The following is an 18,579-nucleotide window of genomic DNA, read 5'->3' as shown; positions in this document are numbered from 1 at the left end:
ACTTTCTGGTAATACTGCAATCGAAAATGACGCGCATGATTTTCAGTGTGAGCAAATCCTGCACGTGCGGAAACACTAACAAGGTAGAAAAATCCACAAAGCCCTCTCTTTCTCATTAGAGTCTGGCTTTGTTTTTCGTTCTTCACTCCATTTCACTCGTCCGCAAGCAAACGCAATCCCTGGCCTCTGTTGTGGCAGAAGCCACCGCGAGCGATAAGCGGGACGTTCCGCTTGAAAACAGATATCGATCTAGGCGGAGGACCTTTAAATAACGCTGCGACTGTCGACTAAACTGCCTAATGAATTGCCCACCGGAAGACTGGAAGAGATTCCCACAGGGGAGGAAAACGTCTTCGCTTCAGAGTGAATAAAAAAAGCAGAGCCTGCAACAAACTACCCAAGTGGAAAATTCAACACGATTTATTTCTTTACTTGTCAAAACAGCCAACGCTTCGTGCTGAAAGATCGCAGGTGTATCGTCATCCGTTTCCCTACGTCATAAAACAGGAAAGTGTATAATACATTAGTAGGAGGAAGATTTTTCATATTCTTATGAATAAATAACTTCACAAATCTGTATTGTAAAGGGTGCTCCTGTGAAATACCGAGAAACTATCACAGCACATAGAGGACGAACAACTCTTCTTTGCAACATTTTGCCCGTTAAGGTCTCATTTCGGTACAACGAGACCTGGAAAACAGGACTTTTTATCTTGTATGTATGCAACCGTGCGTCACAGCTTCACGTTTGCTACAGACTGTGTAACCAATGAAAGCAAGTACCGCCTTCTGAAGTGTAAATCCCTCCGGATAAAACTTAAGAAATACATCTATTATAAAATATCATATGCAAAAATGATGCAACATCTTTGCAACATAGGTTAATTTGAATTTTGTTTTGAAACAGGTGTATATGGATGAATTTAGGAGCAGGGGTTAAAACTATCAAGTTCAACCTGCAGGAAGTTCTGCTGGCATGATAGTGTTTCCGTAGGACATTGTCGCTTTTAGTATATTATGTGACAACCTTGAATTTGTATAGCATGGCTGCATACACACAGGATTGAAAATACCATTTTTCGAAGGCTAATAGCTTCGAAACGAGGCCTCAAATAGCAAAACGGAGAGAAAAGCTGTTTGTCTTGACGTCCTATATACTACACTGTGAAAATTTATTGATGTTGTAATACAACAACCTAATTATCGCGGTAATACTGTATATGTGATAATAATATTATGCATTTTCTGAGATTTTTAGTTCGTACGAATCCGCTCTGTTCGGCAGAATATTTGTGTGTTTTCTAGTGATTGATTGGTGATAAATAGGAGAGTAGATAGCAGTGACGTGCACTGAGGAGTAGCTAGTCTAGCAGAGATAGATCAATCAATCTCACATCTCGAATTATATTCAAATCACAATATTTATTGTCTTGTTAAAGCCACCACAGCTCATATACAACACCTTTTCCACGCACTTCTCGTCCATCGGTGTTCTCCGCGGGCAAAGCAGGCTGGATACCCTAGCTCGCTCTTCTTCAGCCAGGCCAGTTTCCAGGTAGAAACGGCCGTCCCAAGGAAAAGGAAGATTTCGACCTCTACTTCCCTTGCCCCCACGCTCCCCGCTGCAATGGTTGAAAGCCCAGGCTTTCAGGTCCCCCAGTCTATCTCCTATAGGACAGATAGGGGATTGGTTTCTCATATTTTTTTTGTAAATCCTCTAAAGAACACAGGGTAAAATTTTCTGCAGTACTTATGTTCTCTGTATTTACACAACCTTTTACACGTTGTACAATATGTGTGTATGTATAATATGGGATGTAGTTTTATTATTTATAAAATGGGAACGTGTTATGTGCAGACAATAATGTTATGCTTTCTTTCTTTTTTTTCTTTTTCAAATATGGAATATATAATGATTAAATTACAAATATGTGCTCAGGCTCTCTCTGACTCTCGTTTTAGTAGTGTTTTATTTAAATATACTACTCTTGGCCTCTAACAGTCATAAATACGGATGCATTTATTTGGGCAAGAGAACGCGTGTTCATATTGTTGTTGATTTGGTTTATTTTACTTCGCTTTTCTGTCACATTTGGTTATTGCGAAAATGAGGATGAGTGATGATATGATGAAATTGATGAAGGTACCTCATATGAAAAATCCAGGCCAGGATTCGAACCCGTGATGAGCGCACATTCTTGTCCTGTGTGTTGTACTCTGCAGTGAATAATGAAATAATTTGGAATGAAAAATGTATCTCAGAACTCAAAAAGTCAAATGAATATCATTGAAGAAACTACAAAAAAGTGTGTTGTGTTTTGTTTCCTGTCAACAAATCAACCAAGCGCGGGGGAGTGGTTATCACAGCGCGCTACGACACCAGGCGTTCCGGGTTCGAACCCCGACCCGGGCATGGGCGTTCCCTATGCTCGTCCCTTCATCAGTTTCATCGTATCATCTTTACAATTAACCAAATGTGACAAAAAAGTAACAAAAATGAAATCAAATCATTGATTGATTGCTCAAATTGGTTTATTTTACTTCGCTTTTCCGCCACCTTTGGTACAACAAAATAGATGAAGGAACACACACAAAGAACACAAATGGCCAATCCGAGATTCGAACCCAGGATCTCTGGCTTAGAGTCAAATCAAATAGTTTTTTATTTTCGAATGTGGGTGGGGGTTACGTGTACTTTATTCTAGTACTCATTCATAATTTTGCAATCTTTTCCTGTTATTGACATTCTTCTTTTTTGAAGGAATACTGGCCCTAAAGAGAGGAGGGGTGTGACTCACACCAACCCCCCCCTTGAGCACGCCACTGACTGCTACCCCAAGTGTCGACGTCACCGCACGTCACTGGTAGATAGCTACCTTATTCAATTCATGATAAGCAAGAGTTAAAATAATTTTTCCTTTGCAAAAACGTTACGTGTAGGAGATTATTGCAGAAAATAGTTAAAGTTATGTAATTATATTTTATTTTAAATAGAAGCAAGTGAGAATCCTAGTGGTTGTGTTTAACATAAGTTTCTCCAAAACACATTACATTCACTTGATGTCATATCTCGTCAGCCAATCACCCCGTTCACCACCATTGATTGACTCCTTCTACATATGTATCCGCCTTGGAGTGTACCACGGCTCAAGGTGGAATACTTGCGATTACGTAAGTCTATTAAACTATTGATAATATCTAGACAACAGTGAAAGAAAACTACACGAAAATTCACGTCAATACTCTAGAAGGAATTCTAAGCGTATGTATTTTTTCATATATTTTGAAATATCCAAGAGGTTTTCCGAATAGAGAGGAAAATTTGAAAAAAAACAAATCGCCCATTCGCATGCCAAAGGTCCCTCTGAAAACTTACCAAGTCTACAGTTAAATAAACAAATACTTGTTTACTTGCGCAGAATTTACATAGTAATGGCAAGGATTAGATTATGATTATATATTTTTTTGCACTGACAGCTCCTGCGAAATTTCACTCACTAGAAGAAATAAAGCACATAAAGATAATGATCAGGGACTTTACTTTTTATCAGCTGGACCTACCAACCTTTTTGGCATTGAATAAATAGTCCATTTTGGTAAATGTCTGTTATATCGGAGACACATTTCTTCATTTTTACAGAAGAAACTACTTACGGAAATGAGTTTCTGTAGTATTTTGAAAGTTCTTGGAGGTATTTTCTCACCGTAGAATGCTGCACAACAAGAAATAAGCACTTTTGATATAATAAACTTGCATTTTGTGCAAAGCGACAACATTATGCCGTTGTTTCCATTATGTACCTGCAGATGGCGCGAGCGTCGAAAGTCATGCGGTCTCGCCATTGTTTCCAAACGTGCCATTTTTTACCAAATTTTTATTTTTTAGCTATGCTTACCTAACCTAACCCAACCTAACCTAACCTTGTCGGAAATCGTTCGTGTAGTTATCGTGAAGGGTTTTTGGGGCTATCGTGAATGGTTTTTGGGGCTATCTGTCAATGGTTTGTGGGGGTTATCGTGAATGGCTTTTTGGGGCTATCGGAAATGGTTTTTGGGGCTATCCGTCAATGGTTTGTGATGACATAATGAACACGAAAGTAGGTATTTTTCGGTTAAGAAGGTTGAAACACTGCATACCCCACTTCAAATCGACAAAACACAAGAAGACGCGCGATTATCCACAGCTGTGCGCGCCATATTGTATGTTCCGCAACGGAAGAAAGGACCCAAAAGAATTACTCGTAATGTGAAAAATCGAAGTTATTTTCGTGTAAAAAGCATAATGGCACCTTCACCTATGTTCCGCAATACACAATTGTTAAGTACTAACCATTTAAAACTGAAAATATTCGATAGAAATGTGTCTCCGATATAACAGACAATTACCTCCATTTTTAAACATTACCATTAATTTCTTCGGTAACAACTGTTTTTACACAAATGTTAGTTTACTAGACTTATTAGCTAGATAATGAATAGGTACGTGTTGTTATATGTCTATTTTTATATCATCGTTTTATCTGTTCATATAATAATACTAATCATGATCATCATCAATTTACCAATGTTGCTACTACTACTGCTACTACTACTACTACTACTACTACTACTACTACTACAACACGTGTCACACTTGGTCACATTATGAATCACTACAATAATTCACCTCCCCTCCCCTCCCGAAACATAGTTCTAGATACGTTTCTGTTCGTAGACCCTCGGTATTCGGCAATTTTCTTGTGATATACGAGTAGTTTGGAGAATCTTACAAATTTGCAAAAAATATAACAGTTCTAGGGTACTTTTTTTTTCTAATTAGGGCTTTCCAATAACAGCGCATGAAAATTGCATACTTTCTCGACCACTTACCTGAGCAAGAAAGAACGTTAGGAGGGCAAGGATTATGAAGTTGGTTCCTCCAGCGAAGTCCGTGAGTTTGTCGAATTGGAAGGAAGCTGCTAGGACGAAGAACAGCAACTGCATGCCGACCGTTACGATGGCGCTGATGGCCAGGTGATCCTCGTCGAGGATTTTAATTCCGGGAGCTGCGGAGAGAAAAAAGATCGTTAAGGATGTGATTTTTCGTGTACTTCTTACATTCTGTCCCAGGAGTCTGTGGAGCAACGGCCCTCCATGCACTCACTTCCTCTCACGCGTTCATTGGTCGAACACTCTCAAATCACTACTTGCGCAGAGCAGAGGACTTGTTTTCGTTCGCTTCCTCCACAGACTTTATACATAACCCGTTTAGACCCATAATTTCAGCCTCTATCTATGTGTGTGTGTGATCCAGAATGTCGGTCAACAAAAAGAGAGATCGTTTTACTTTTCGGTAAGGGGTTAAAACCTGAACAGTTCTCAAACAACCAATGGGGGTAGGAAACTGCCAGAGAAATTTCTCTCTAAATCAATTATTTGTTCTTGTTTTCGAGTCGTAAAATGGCCATTTGTGAAAATAGAATTTTCGTTCTATATTTCTACTTATTTTTAACACTTGTGGTATTTTGTTCGCCGGACACTATAATTGTGCTAGGTATACTCACAACTTTCCACTAATGCACAGAGAAAGAATACACATTTGAATTTAATGTTTTTATTTTTTATTTAAAATACAAAAGTTATTGTGATTTAATAGCTTTTGCTACTATTTTCCGCGACGATTTCTAAAGCAAAGGATACTTTAAAGTATAAATCTGACACAATAATAGTTTTGCCTTTTTGCTAATTTAGCTTATTTGTGAACGCATGCTCCGCTGTTAATAGGCCATCTGTACCAAACGTGAACGTGTGTGGACGCTGTGAAATGGAGTTCCCTGATTTCGCTATCAGTTGATGCTCGATGCTTATAGCAGCAGTGCAGTGTAACAGTGATATATCCACACACACACACACACCAAAAATTTCATCAACAATTCCTCTCTGCAGTTTTTCATAAAGACCCAATTTGTGGTCATTTGGATCTAAATTGACCCTTACACCCTCCTAAATATGATCTTATACCACGTACACAGCAAAGACAGTGACGTAATATATAACGCTGTTTAATTTTTTGACAACGAACCAAGGCAGGGAAGTTGTGATTACGAGGGCACTCGCGGTTACAAGCGAATGAGAAGCGAGAGGATAAAATAAATGACTGTCCATGTTAGTTCGCGAGTTTCCCGAGGTTTTTCTCATCTTGGTATACGCAAAGTGTCCCATTTACATTCGATATAATCATTTACATTCTCTACAGCCAGGCTATTAGGGGTTCGTGAAATGCAAGTCGCGTGTTACTTTTTCGGTAATTACGGTAGTATCGCGTTACTGATATAAGCAATTGTAACGATACATAAGAGTTACTTTCAAAAGTAACAATCGTTACTAAATTCAAAATTGATCAATTTGTCCATTAGAACAAAAAGTGATTTCTTACAAATCAAAAGTGGTTAGCACATTGCGATACGACGCCAGGGGTCGCAGGTTCGAATCCCGGCCTGGGTACGGATGTTTGTAAGTGTCCATTCATCAATTTCATCATATCATCACTCATCCCCATCTTCGAAAATTAGTCAAAAGTGGCACAAAAGCAAAGTAAAATAAAGCAAATCAATCAATCAATCTTACAAATCCAGAACAGCGATTATGTATTCCTGAGAAATCAACAGCTTCGTGACTGGCAACGTAAGTACAGTCACCAGCAAGAAAAATGAGACCTATAGAGCGACCGCAAGGGAAAAAAAACCTTCGGTCAAAAGTCTTCCCTCCATCGGTTTAACTCAGGCTATAAGGAAGCATGCACCACTCTGCCCCTCCCCTCCAGCGGGAGTACGATGCACAGGAGTCGCGGGTCTGCGCAGGCTCTTTTGCCTGTGGTTCCACTATATATCCTGAAATACTCACTTTCCTGCAAGGTGTTGTGTGTGTTGCCTAACTATAGGCGCTGTTATAAGCTTTCATTGCTATTTGCTATTAAAATCCAATTATCGCCGTAGAGTTAGGCAACACACACAACGCCTCGCAGAGAAACGAGTATATCAGGATCTAGGTGTCCCACTGTTTTTGCCGGCGACTGTACATTGACTCACATAAATATTCGAGCAGATGGGAAGTTCATTTTAGGGCTTGTTACACACATTCAAAGCTATAAACAAACAGCAAAGTAACTTGTAACGACTTGTTTTAACAACTTCTACACCTGGGTATTTTGGCCCACTCATGCGGCTTAGTAAAGCCAGCGCTCACGCTTGATTTCAGTGTTGAACTAGACACATGGATTTTAAATTTCTTGTTGCGAGTCCAGTGATGGGCACCGTTTATTAGAATTTGAAAATATGTGATCATAATTCATTTTTGTGTAAAACAATGTATGTGCCTCTTGGACTCGTATATCTCATTCTAGAGATTCTTGCCCCAATTAGAATAAACGCATGCTAGAGAAAGAGAGAGAGAGTAACAATGAGGAAAATTACATTTCTTTTTCTTTCAACCCCCCCCCCCCCCCCAGGTTTTTAGTCGCAAGTGGACACACCAATCGATTGAGATACTCATTTTTCTTTAATCCTTGATAGACCCTATACATTTGCTTCATTTTCTTCAGTGAAAATATCGATTCTCAGGATGACATTGTTGTGACATTTCATGAGGGGTGCGTAGAGAGAGAAAGGGGGGAGTTCGACGCGTTCTGCGTCATAGGAAGTTCAGGGCGGGACAAGGAAACAGAACTTTGATAATGTAATAAGTATAAACGATTTGAGAATATATTGTTTTATAGTTCGTCTGCCACTTCTGTTACCTTTGCACAAAAATTGAGGGAGGACGGTTGATTTCCAATTATTTTCATTGAAGTATTGGCGCTCTGTTAAATTACGTAGTATTATTGACAGTTTGTAGCATTGATGGTGCCAGAAAGACTGAGGATCAAGAATGTTTTTTTGGGGGGGGGGGTCACTTTTATTATAAACTAAGTAACATACAAAATGCACATTTGGGCTATAAGAGCATTTTTATCTAGTTTTTCTTATTTGTTGGAAGCGGTAAGGGGCATTCGCTTCGCTCGCAATGCGACCTTTTCAGTTTGAAAATAATAGGTATAAGATTTATTCATTATGATGCTATAAAACGTCGCCGGCTCCGTGAATGATTCCATCCATCTGGCACACAAATAAACAAAATGACGGCTCCGCGCGCACTGCGGTCCATATAGCACAGCACGCTACGACACCATGGGTCCCGGGTTCGAACCCGGGTCTGGCCATGGGTGTTCTTTGTGTGTGTCCTTTCATCAATTTCATCGTGTCATCACTCATCCTCATCTTCGCGATTAGCCAAAAGTGGCAGAAATGCGAAGTAAAATAAACCAATTCAATCAATCCATGATGCGATAAAGAATCGATATTGCCCATTGTGCATTCAAACCTAGAATGGCTGAATTCAGAGTGTGTATGAGGAGCCGTGGACAAAAAAAAGCAGAGAAAGCAAGAGCATAATATAAGGTTTGCAGAAAAATAAAAATATTTTCTTACTTACCTCGCTGACAAACAAGTGCATGACAATCAAGCTAATTCGCTTAATTACTCCAATGCCTCTTAAAAATAATTTTGGGAAGGAGGAGAAACAGCTAAGACCGTGATTAGAATTTCACGTAAAATTTTAGATCCAGTGTATACACAGGACTTAACGTTATTATATATTTTTTCGTAAACCTTTGCGGAAAGGGTGTGCTACAATTTTCTGTGGGGTGGAGGACCTCTATATTTCAGTGCGTCTCAACATTTACTCTGATTGGTTCAACTTTTCTCTTTACATCATTGATGGAGTATATCCGTCATATTACAATTGTGTCTCTGGGGGTAAAAACACATTTTTCGTTCAGTTTAAGTGGGAAAGGGGGGAGATGGAATGTTTACTCGCAACCCAGCTCTGGAAAGCTTTGTAAACACAGCGGGCTCTCGTACAGAACTGAAAGCTATTAGCTGCAGATAACAGCCTCCATATTAACTGTCACAAACAAGCAGGGTTTCATCTCTTGCCTTTCAGGAGTCTCCTCTGGATCTCATCCACTGCCCACATTGAATGCGGTTATTTAGGTCACACTGCCGATACTTCCCACGTACCAGAACTTCCATTTTGCTACACGATAGCCAGCCACAAAGCAAACATTGAAAAAAATTCAATTAAAAACACAAAGCAAAACGAGAGTACTTGTTCTAGCGCTGTATGGAAATCAATGAAAGAGGAAATACAATGGGGAATTTACTTCAATGCAGAACTCACACACTGACATGTTCACATATTGCCTTCAGCTCAACATCGAGCGCATACAAAGATTGTAAAATACATGACCAATTGTTTTTTTTTTAAAAAAAAAAAACAAAAAAAAAAACACCCTCCCTCTTATAGACGGTGTTAAAGGCGGAGCTACTGCGGAGCATGCGCACTCGTCTGGTCCCCCTCGAACATCCGGTTACGCTTAAGATGCTATGGACGTTAATATGAAAGAGCAAGGTGGAGATTCTTTTACAAGGAAATAGGGTGCCAACTGTGTAGGATATGGTTTCACAGTTCGATCGGGAACAAATTTATTGAGTCAAGTATCACTTCGTAGGTTTCCGAAGGACGTAGAGAGACGAAACCTGTCGATACAAGCAGAACAAAGAAAGGATTGGCACCCGGAAAGTATTTGTACGACTTGCATTTTGGTAAGCATGTTGATCGTTTATCTGCGTATTGTGTTGTGCTGAAAAACACGCCTCTTAGTGAGGTTTCAAACCGAAGCGACACGCGACAGCAGTGGTTCGTACCGAACTGACAAGCGACACAGGCCCATTTAGTCTATAAATAAGCATTTACCGCTCATGGGAAATCAAGTCTCAGGCGCACAATACACGCCATTAAGAATCTGAGCGACACGTGCAGCTTGTTTATCGCTTCGGTTCGAAAAATTTCATTGATCACTGAGGATTCACTTTTAAGTGGCACGGAGATTACACCCCGAAGCGACAAGCAACAGCCCCTTTACTCTAAAGGAAACAATTCACCTTGCATACGAGTACAACAGACCGAGGTGACACGATGCATGGTGCTGACAAAACAACAGTCCAGTCTAAGCAACACGTGCATTTTCTCGTGATGAATTGGTTCGAAAGGAAGCTTTCAGACCCAGCGATACGTGTTTCTTGGAAACCAACATTCAAAAATAAAGAAAAACACTTTCCGAATTAAAGCGACACGACAAATTGGAGGTGTCGCTTGTCGCTCGGACTGGGCCGTTTTATCAATACCGTGCATTGTGTTGCCCCGGCCTGTTATTTGCGCAAGCGATGCTGGTGAATGGTTTGCTTTAGATCCAATGCTTCTGTACGAAATCCCGATATCGCTTGTCGCTTCAGTCTTGAAACTCCCTTGTTGTTTGAAGTATATTCGTGCAAGTGAAAGTGGCATGCCATATCATAGGTTTTCCCTAAATCCCTCAGGCGGAAAGGCGACGTTGAAAGCACATATAGCCTATTTACTTTAGCATTTGTTATGTGTCATTACTTCTGCAGATTTGTTGGCAAAGATTCACTTAAAAGCTTTACTTTACTTTACTTTACTCTACTTTACTTTATAATATAATAATATCACTAGTTTTATACAATTATCTTTCCCTCACTTTTCCATTTACAAAATAGTTGAATCTAAACTTTTTTACGTTTTGAATTCGTCGTGCGTGTACATGAGACACGTAATATTTTAATAATCTGTTCTGCAGTTGATCATCCGACGGATTCTAGATGTCCACTCCTTCATAGTAGAACTTTAACAAATACCTTTCTTGACTATCGTCGCACAACTGATGAAAACAAGCACCCATTTCTTACTTCGTATGCCGGTGAATCTGCACTGGCAACAACGGGGACTGGCCTAAACCGGAAGTTCCGGGGGGACCGGGCAAGACCTCACCAATGTTTATGTTTACATTTTTAACACGGTCTATAGTCAAGGCTACCACCCCATCCGTAATTCTTGGACGCGCCACTGATGTTCACTCAAGGTTTTAAGCATGTTCGACTGACATTTACAACTTCTCCTTGACATTATACGTATATGTGTATATACACTTGTGTGTGTGTCAGGCCCGTAGCCAGAATTTTATTTCGTGAGGGGCTCATCCCTTATTAAAAGAGCTTTAAAACGAGTCCATAATTTAGGTCTGCCAAGTGTAACATACTTTTGAAATATTAATTTAAAAAAAAAAACAAAAAAAAAACAAGAAAACGCTACTTCACAAAATATATAAAACCTGAATTTTTCACATACAGAACACGTACTACTAAAAATTAAGAACATCAAATACATTGAAGTTCAAAATTAATTTTTATGTCGGTTAATTTGACATAAATTGCCCTTTCGCAGAATGAAAAATACTTACGTTCTCTTGTAACATTGTGCATCTTGTAGAGGTGTCTTTGTTGGCAAAATTCCCCAAGGAATATATGTGCTGCACGTCAAACCTGGAAGAAGATGGGATAATTTAAATTAACCTCTATATTAATTTTTCTTACAACTTTCATACAATTTATATTAGGACCTCCTCGAAGCCGTAGTGGTAACGATGTCGCATTGTATGCAACGGCTCCAGGCGGACACATTCCCTTGGGGTTCGGAACCCGCTTTAAACTGTAAGTCCAATCCTGATTAGCCTATCTGACCATAAAGTGGACTTTAATAATAATAACAAGACAAAAATATAAAAATTCCTGACTACAGTGTACATTATGGCAAACGTAGTGTTTGTAATTTTTTTTAAAACATTTTCTCACAATAAAGTTTTGAAAAGTAGATCATACCGAGACAAGAAGGAGAACAAACCCTTCAAGGTTTGTCGAGATGAAACCGAGAACGAGACAGGCCTATGTAAAATCGATTTGATTTGATTTTTGTTATTTAGCGTCGCTTTTCTGCCACTTTTGGCTAATCGCGACGAGTGAAGAGATGATGAAATTGACGAAGGGACACTCGCAAAGAGCACCCATGACCAGGCCGGGATTCGAATCCGGGACCCCTGTTGTAAAATCGAAAGACGATCAAGGCTTTGTGAAAGACATACGAAAAATTCGCCTATTGTGTAACATTACTGTTTGACTTATTGCTAACTGGAAAGTAAAACGGACGACTGAGATGTTTCGAGACTCACGACGAGACCAAGTACGAGGCAGTCATTTTCATTGACGAGACTTTACGAAGGTCCTCGTTTTCTTTCCCGACGTGTGGCTGAACTGTCTACAAAGGGAAAGGAAGGTACAAGGTGGAGGCCGAAGTCGACATCCGAAGGATTCGATCCGATAAGAGATCAAACAGCTGTGGTTTACAGCCCGCATGATCACATTTGAAACTTGTTTTTTCCCCTCTCTTTGAGGATTTTGCAGTGTTGCTTAACAGATGCCGAGAATAAATAGTACTATTAAAATTCGTACTTCTAGTAACTAAAGTATTTTATTATTTAAACCTTTTTCACAAGAGAATGTGAAGGTTTTGGCAGCTAGAAGTACAATTTTTAAGTATACTAATATGTTAATATGTAGAAGCTGGATGAACAACGACGTGCAACGTGTGGACAAGTTAAATAAGTTATAGTGATTTGATTACTATTATTATTAAAATGATTGAAGCAGTACTTTTCGATTTATATACATTTTATGTTATCAAGTTTCTACCATTAGCACTGATTCAGTTTGCACATTGTGGCGTACTACACGCATATTTGTGAAGGTTATGAAAGAAATGGCGCATTTGCTTTGCAAACTAATAATATTTTTAGTCAACGTGTGACATTCATTAATAATTTAATAGTTCGAGAAGTTTTCTAGGGAAGTGTGTCTCAAGCCTGATATCTTCGATTTTTATTTGATATAATTAGTATTTGTTCAGCTTGGGGCCGGGTTACAGATATTCAATTGTTTCGTCAATATTAGATTAATTTAACATTTTTATAAGTGATACAGTATCTTTTTCTAGTACTTAAAACTGTACAAATGCTAAATATAACACATTACTAAAAATGTATATACTATCTTACATTTTCGAAAAATATATGGTAGTAGATATTACAATCTTATTTTTACAAAATGCCTTCTTGAGGTTATATTGCCTGTATTCATGCATACACAACATTCATACAGATATACTATTTACGGATTCAAACATTCAATTTTCTGCGTACCATCAAGGGAAGAACACGGCCTGTGTAAGCACAAGTAGGCTTATAAATAAGTTTAGTCTATCTCCATATCAGTCTAAGAACCGGTAAAACAGTTGAGCCAGTGAACTTGGTAAAACATATTATAAATTGTTTATTCACCTCACATATTACGTTTCTCAGTCCATGAAGTGGTTCACGAGTGAAATCATTACAAGTTCTCCCCTATCTGATCGATATGTGTGCGTTTAGGTAATACATTATTCATAAATTGCACAACGTGAGTGTTCAAGATGATAGTTTTCTTCCCAATCCCGTTAAGCAATTACGAAGAATGTTGCCCGTCACTCGTGCAGTGAAGTGGTTATGATTTTATTGCGGTGTTACCGATTTTCTTGCACGCCACGAATGGATGGACACACGAGATAGAAGGTTCCTGGTTCGAGTGAAGGCCCGTCTTTTTGTATCCGTCCCTTCATCAATTTAATCTAATTCATCCTTTTCGTGTCTTCGTCACAATTAGCCAAAACTGGCAGAAAAGCGACGCAAAACAAGAAAAATGTAAATACAATTGCATCGCAGTTGCACGTTAGGATTAGTAGGATTCAATATATCAGTGCAGCGCATTATATAGTAAGAATTTCTAGTTTCACAAAATGATTCGCATTAAACAAGTGATAACAAGGGATATTTTTTGGCATAAATGAATTTTCTTCTTCATAAAAATGCATGTATTTTAGGCATATACATTTTATTTCAGTTTATTCTGGTCTGGTGACGATCTCGTCGCTGGCTTGAGAGGAAAAACTTGCAGAAAAGATCAGATTTTTACTGAAAAATGAATTAAAAAGTCTCGAAATCGGATCAAAAAAGGTGACATTGTTGTAGTAAAACAAAGGATAACGACTCGACAAAGTTTTGTAGCGTATATATTTATATTCTAAGGATTAGCTCACATATTTATAAGTACATTCGTCTATTGATGAATCATTCTAAGAAACAGAAGCAAATAGTAAGTTCATACTATATTAACTAACTACGAATGTAGTTCATTTTCCCTTACACGTTGGAATTCATTAAAATAATAAATAATTCAATGCAACATTCAGCAATGATTCTTAATATCAAGAAAACGAGATCATGCCTGAATATGTGCTAATAAGAAATCGGGACATTTTCACGCCCCTATGCAGTCAGAAGAAATTCGGGACCTGGATTAAAATGAAAGGACTGTCTTGACTTAATCGAGACATCTGGAAGCCTTATGTTAAGGAGGGGGGGGGAGGGTAGTCACTCCGAAATGGAATTGTATTATTTTGCACTAATAAAACAAATGAGAATACTCCCTTCAAGAAACTAACAAACTACTTTGTGATGCTTGGAAGGAATGAACAGAATAATGTCTTACAACAGTTAATTAAGAAAAAGTAAATAATACTTTTCGTGCTTTGAAGGAAAATGCAATTAGTACAAAATGACAGCTGAATTAAGACTTTCACAGCAGCAAAAAAGTGTACATACCATGTTGTTCCTCAACCACGATGCGATACCTACTACTGTCAATTTGTTGAAATTTTCCTCTGCGTATCTGGCTCGAAGTCAAGAGAGCCCAGTCAATGCATCGATGAAGTCCCAATGTTTAAAAATAGCTTCGGCGGCAATAAAGTCGTTATCACGAAACGAAAACATAAGCTGTGTACACTAAAAAAAAGATGAAGCTGGTAACTTCTGCTAAAAGCATGGAGCGCCAACTCGCTCGAAGTGGCGCATGCGAACGAAACGAGCGCGTCTTAAAGTGTATTCTGCATATCCTCGACCTTCTTGTTTACCGGAAAATTCATTGACATTCCTGTGCGTTGTAAACTTAGCCCGGCGTGGTTAGATGACGTGGAAATGTTCCACACCTGTTATCTTTAATTCGATCTCATAGGTGGCAGCACTGGAATCTATGAACGACGACACTTGTTGGGTAGGTTGCATAGATTTACCAGCCAAATTGTCAATCACTATTTTCAGGCCCGAGCCCAACCAATAATTTGTCATGTTGTTGTTATTATTATATTCGTTATCGTGATTCTGGGTAGATTGCTTATTGAAATTAACAAATAACAGATTAAAAACAATAAGCAAGGATACATTGTTGAGGTACATTAAGGTCGTAATACATGGAAGCATAGGCGCCGACTCCATGGGGCTTGGGGGGGCTCGAGCCCCCCCAATGTTAACGATGTGGGGCAGAGCCCCCCAAATAATAAGAGGATCTAATGTATTATTTTGCTTCTCTTGTAAAGTTTACTCTGAATTGTGCCACATGAACTTAACTTTAAATAAACATTTGAAATGTTCTAGACCATCAATTTGGGGGTCTGAGACCGCTAAACCATCAACTTTGGGGGGGGGGGGGGCTATGACCAGAGACAGCAAAACACATGACTTATTAGTGTATACTACGTATGTAATTATGAGTATTGTTACATTTTTTACTAAAAAGAGTTTCAAAAGACGATATGCATGAACTAGGGTAGTGGATTGGACGTTTGGGCTACAAATGGCTCTCACATGACATTCAGAACGAGATCATTGATATATTAGGGAGATCTGTTTTGCGCTCCGTGGTAGCAGATATTAAAGGTCGGGAATATTTTGCAGGGGCGGCGCCAGAAATTTTCGACCGGGTGGGCAGAAGCTCCATAGTGATAGATTAGGGTGGGCAGTATAAATGTAAGACGTATGTATCCCCCTCTCTCTTACACTCCCGATTTTCCTCTTGCTTCATTTTCCTTTCCTTGTTTTTCTCTTTATTCTTTTCTAATCTATTCTCGCATCTTGTTCCATTTCCTTTCGTTTTGTCTCTGATGGACACAATTATTTCAAGGAAGTGTTTACCCAAGCGCAGCATTACGCCAGTCATACATTCTAATCACATTCTTTCATGCATGTTAATACAGTGAAATAACTGTGAATTAGGTTTAAGCTTGTGTTGCAAATACAAGGCACATACTTGATTTTATGTATTCGGCGACAATGATAGAAAGTGCGATGGTAGACAATCGTGAAGCTTCTCGTAATTTAAATGCATGTTCCTGAGCATACGAGGGTCACTATTTATATTTTGAGCCTTGGCAACACTGATTGAAGTTCGGCGCGATTTGACGTTTGCACGGAATCGTCTGGCATTATTGACCATAACGTACTTCAAATGTTTTGTCAATAGCTTCATTTGTGTTGTTTATGTTGCCTTGGAGATTGCGCGACAACAATAAAATGGAATTAACTCGTGAACATTTTCGTGCGATGATTTTTTACGATTTTCGACGTGGATTATCAAGACAAGAGTGCATCGATCAACTTACTTCCACATTTGGCGATGAAGCCCCATCCTTTGCCACTGTGAAACGCTGGTATAACGAATTTAATCGTGGCCGCCATTCGCTCACCGACGAGACGAGATTCGCGAAGGTCGTCCAAAATCAGTTGTTGTTCAAGAAAACATTGATGCTGTGCAAAACCTAATACTGCAAGATCGTCGTGTGACATACTGTGAGATTTAGGCAACCATAGGCATTAGTTCCACCAGCATATATAAAATATTACATGATCATTTAGCTGTGAGAAAGATACAGTATGTTCTCGTTGGATCCCACACAATTTGACAAAAACTCAAAAAGACGCTCGCGTTAATTGGTGCAAACAAATGCTCAATAAATACAATCGTGGTGCTTCAAAAGACGTATATAAGATTGTAACAGGTGACGAATCATGGATATATGCATATGAGCCGGAACGTAAACAGTAGTCGACTGTATGGGTGTTTCAAGATGAACCCAATCCAACAAAAGTTGTTCGCGCTCGAAGCACATCGAAACAAATGGTCGCCTGTTTTTTCGGGGAAACTGGTTATGTGGCAACTGTGCCTTTAGAGGAACGTAGAACGGTCAACTCTGAATGGTACACAACAATTTGTTTTCCAGAGGTCTTCGGTCAAATACGGAAAACAAACAAACGCCGTCGGATCATTCTTCATCAAGCCAATGCCAGCTGTCACACATCTCCACTAACAACCGACTTTATGAACAGTCAAAAAATCGAATTGATGGGTCATCCGCCGTACAGTCCTGATTTGGCACCCAATGACTTCTTCTTGTTCCCGAATGTCAAGAATAAATTGCGTGGACAACGATTTTTGTCGGCGGAAGACGCCGTTGATGCTTTCAAAAACCATATTATGGAGGTGTCTCAAGAAGATTAGAAAAACTGCTTTGACAAATGGTTCGAACGAATGCAAAAGTGTATTGACCATAAAGGAGAATACTTCGAAAAACAATAAAGCAGTTTTCAATGCCAAATTCCTGTTTTTTCATTGCTAGGCTCAAAATATAAATAGTTAGCCTCGTAGTATTTTCATCGTATAAGTTTTTGACAAAGAGTTTTCTTACTCCTTGGGGGTTACTTTTCTTAGCTTACAACGTTTGTACAACTGACAAATCTATCTGAATGTTTGTAGTAGCAGCGATTGGGTGCCAACATTTGAGGGGCAAGGACAATATACGCAGGGGTGCCCATCCCCCCCCCCCCCAAGGCCAATGGCGCATCCCCACAAAAATCATGTCCATGTCATCCGCCCCCCGCCCCCAAATCATATCATTTGCGCCCTTAAACTATATCGTAATCCCTACACCGAAAGTAACTTTTTCCTTAGCTTTTTGTTACAAATGATGCACCTGCTTTAAAATAAGCAGTATACCAACACTAAGCACTATATTTTAAGAAGAGATGTTACTCATGAATATGGAGAATATCGCTCATGTCTTGTAATACAGCTATTGCATAAAAATTCACATCGACCTCAGTAAAACGCCAAACACGCATTGTTGCAACAAACACATTATTGCGAGCGAAGCAAGCAAGAACATTTTTACATCCATTTCTCTGCAGGCTTTCAAGAATATTAATTTAACGGGATGTCAATACTTTCTTAGGATCCCAGGATATTTATTCTTTTCCAGCTTCTGTTTTGGCACGTTCGGGTCGATAACGTGTGGATACCATATCGCTAAATACAGTCTCCAGAATTTAATGTTCAAACTCTCTCTTCACTACAGAAATCCCTTGATAATCTAAGATTTAACACTTTATCAAGAGCTTCCTATTTCCCCCCTTTAAATTTAATACTCAATCCTACCACAAAAATGTCCATGCCAATTTTAGACTTACTGTTGATATTGAAGACTGGATATTGCCTCCTCCAAAAAATTAATTCTCAGTCTCCATACCAGAATTTCTGCAACATTCTAAGACAATAGTAATGCACAAGAATTGGATACCTTAATGCTCAGTGCCCCTCTAACTAAAATACCCGCCATAATCTAAGACTTTGAGTTGAATACTGTCCCCGCCAACGTTTAATATAGAATGCCCCC

At 39.0% G+C, this 18,579-nt stretch overlaps 1 protein-coding gene across 2 annotated transcripts in view; it reads right to left on the bottom strand.

The window, feature by feature from the left end:
• The window catches only part of LOC145998951 (uncharacterized), a 115,169-nt gene that overhangs the window by 72,043 nt on the left and 24,547 nt on the right, over positions 1-18,579 (bottom strand). The window contains exons 1-3 of one of the 2 annotated variants that reach the window (XM_083135781.1): positions 14,681-14,788; positions 11,393-11,474; positions 4,870-5,045 (exon numbers count right to left, since the gene is read on the bottom strand). In XM_083135781.1, coding sequence (XP_082991907.1) covers positions 4,870-5,045; positions 11,393-11,414 — 198 coding nt within the window. In that variant the 5' untranslated portion in view covers positions 11,415-11,474; positions 14,681-14,788. Of the gene's footprint in view, positions 1-4,869; positions 5,046-11,392; positions 11,475-14,680; positions 14,789-18,579 lie in introns of those variants that run through there. The other variant, XM_083135780.1, reaches the window with a different exon arrangement.

The sequence above is a fragment of the Lepisma saccharinum genome, chromosome 14, assembly GCF_977018435.1.
Source record: "Lepisma saccharinum chromosome 14, izLepSacc3.1, whole genome shotgun sequence".
NCBI lineage: Eukaryota > Metazoa > Arthropoda > Insecta > Zygentoma > Lepismatidae > Lepisma > Lepisma saccharinum.
Note: the sequence above shows the minus strand (reverse complement) of the source record. Positions and strands in the feature narration are given on the sequence as shown.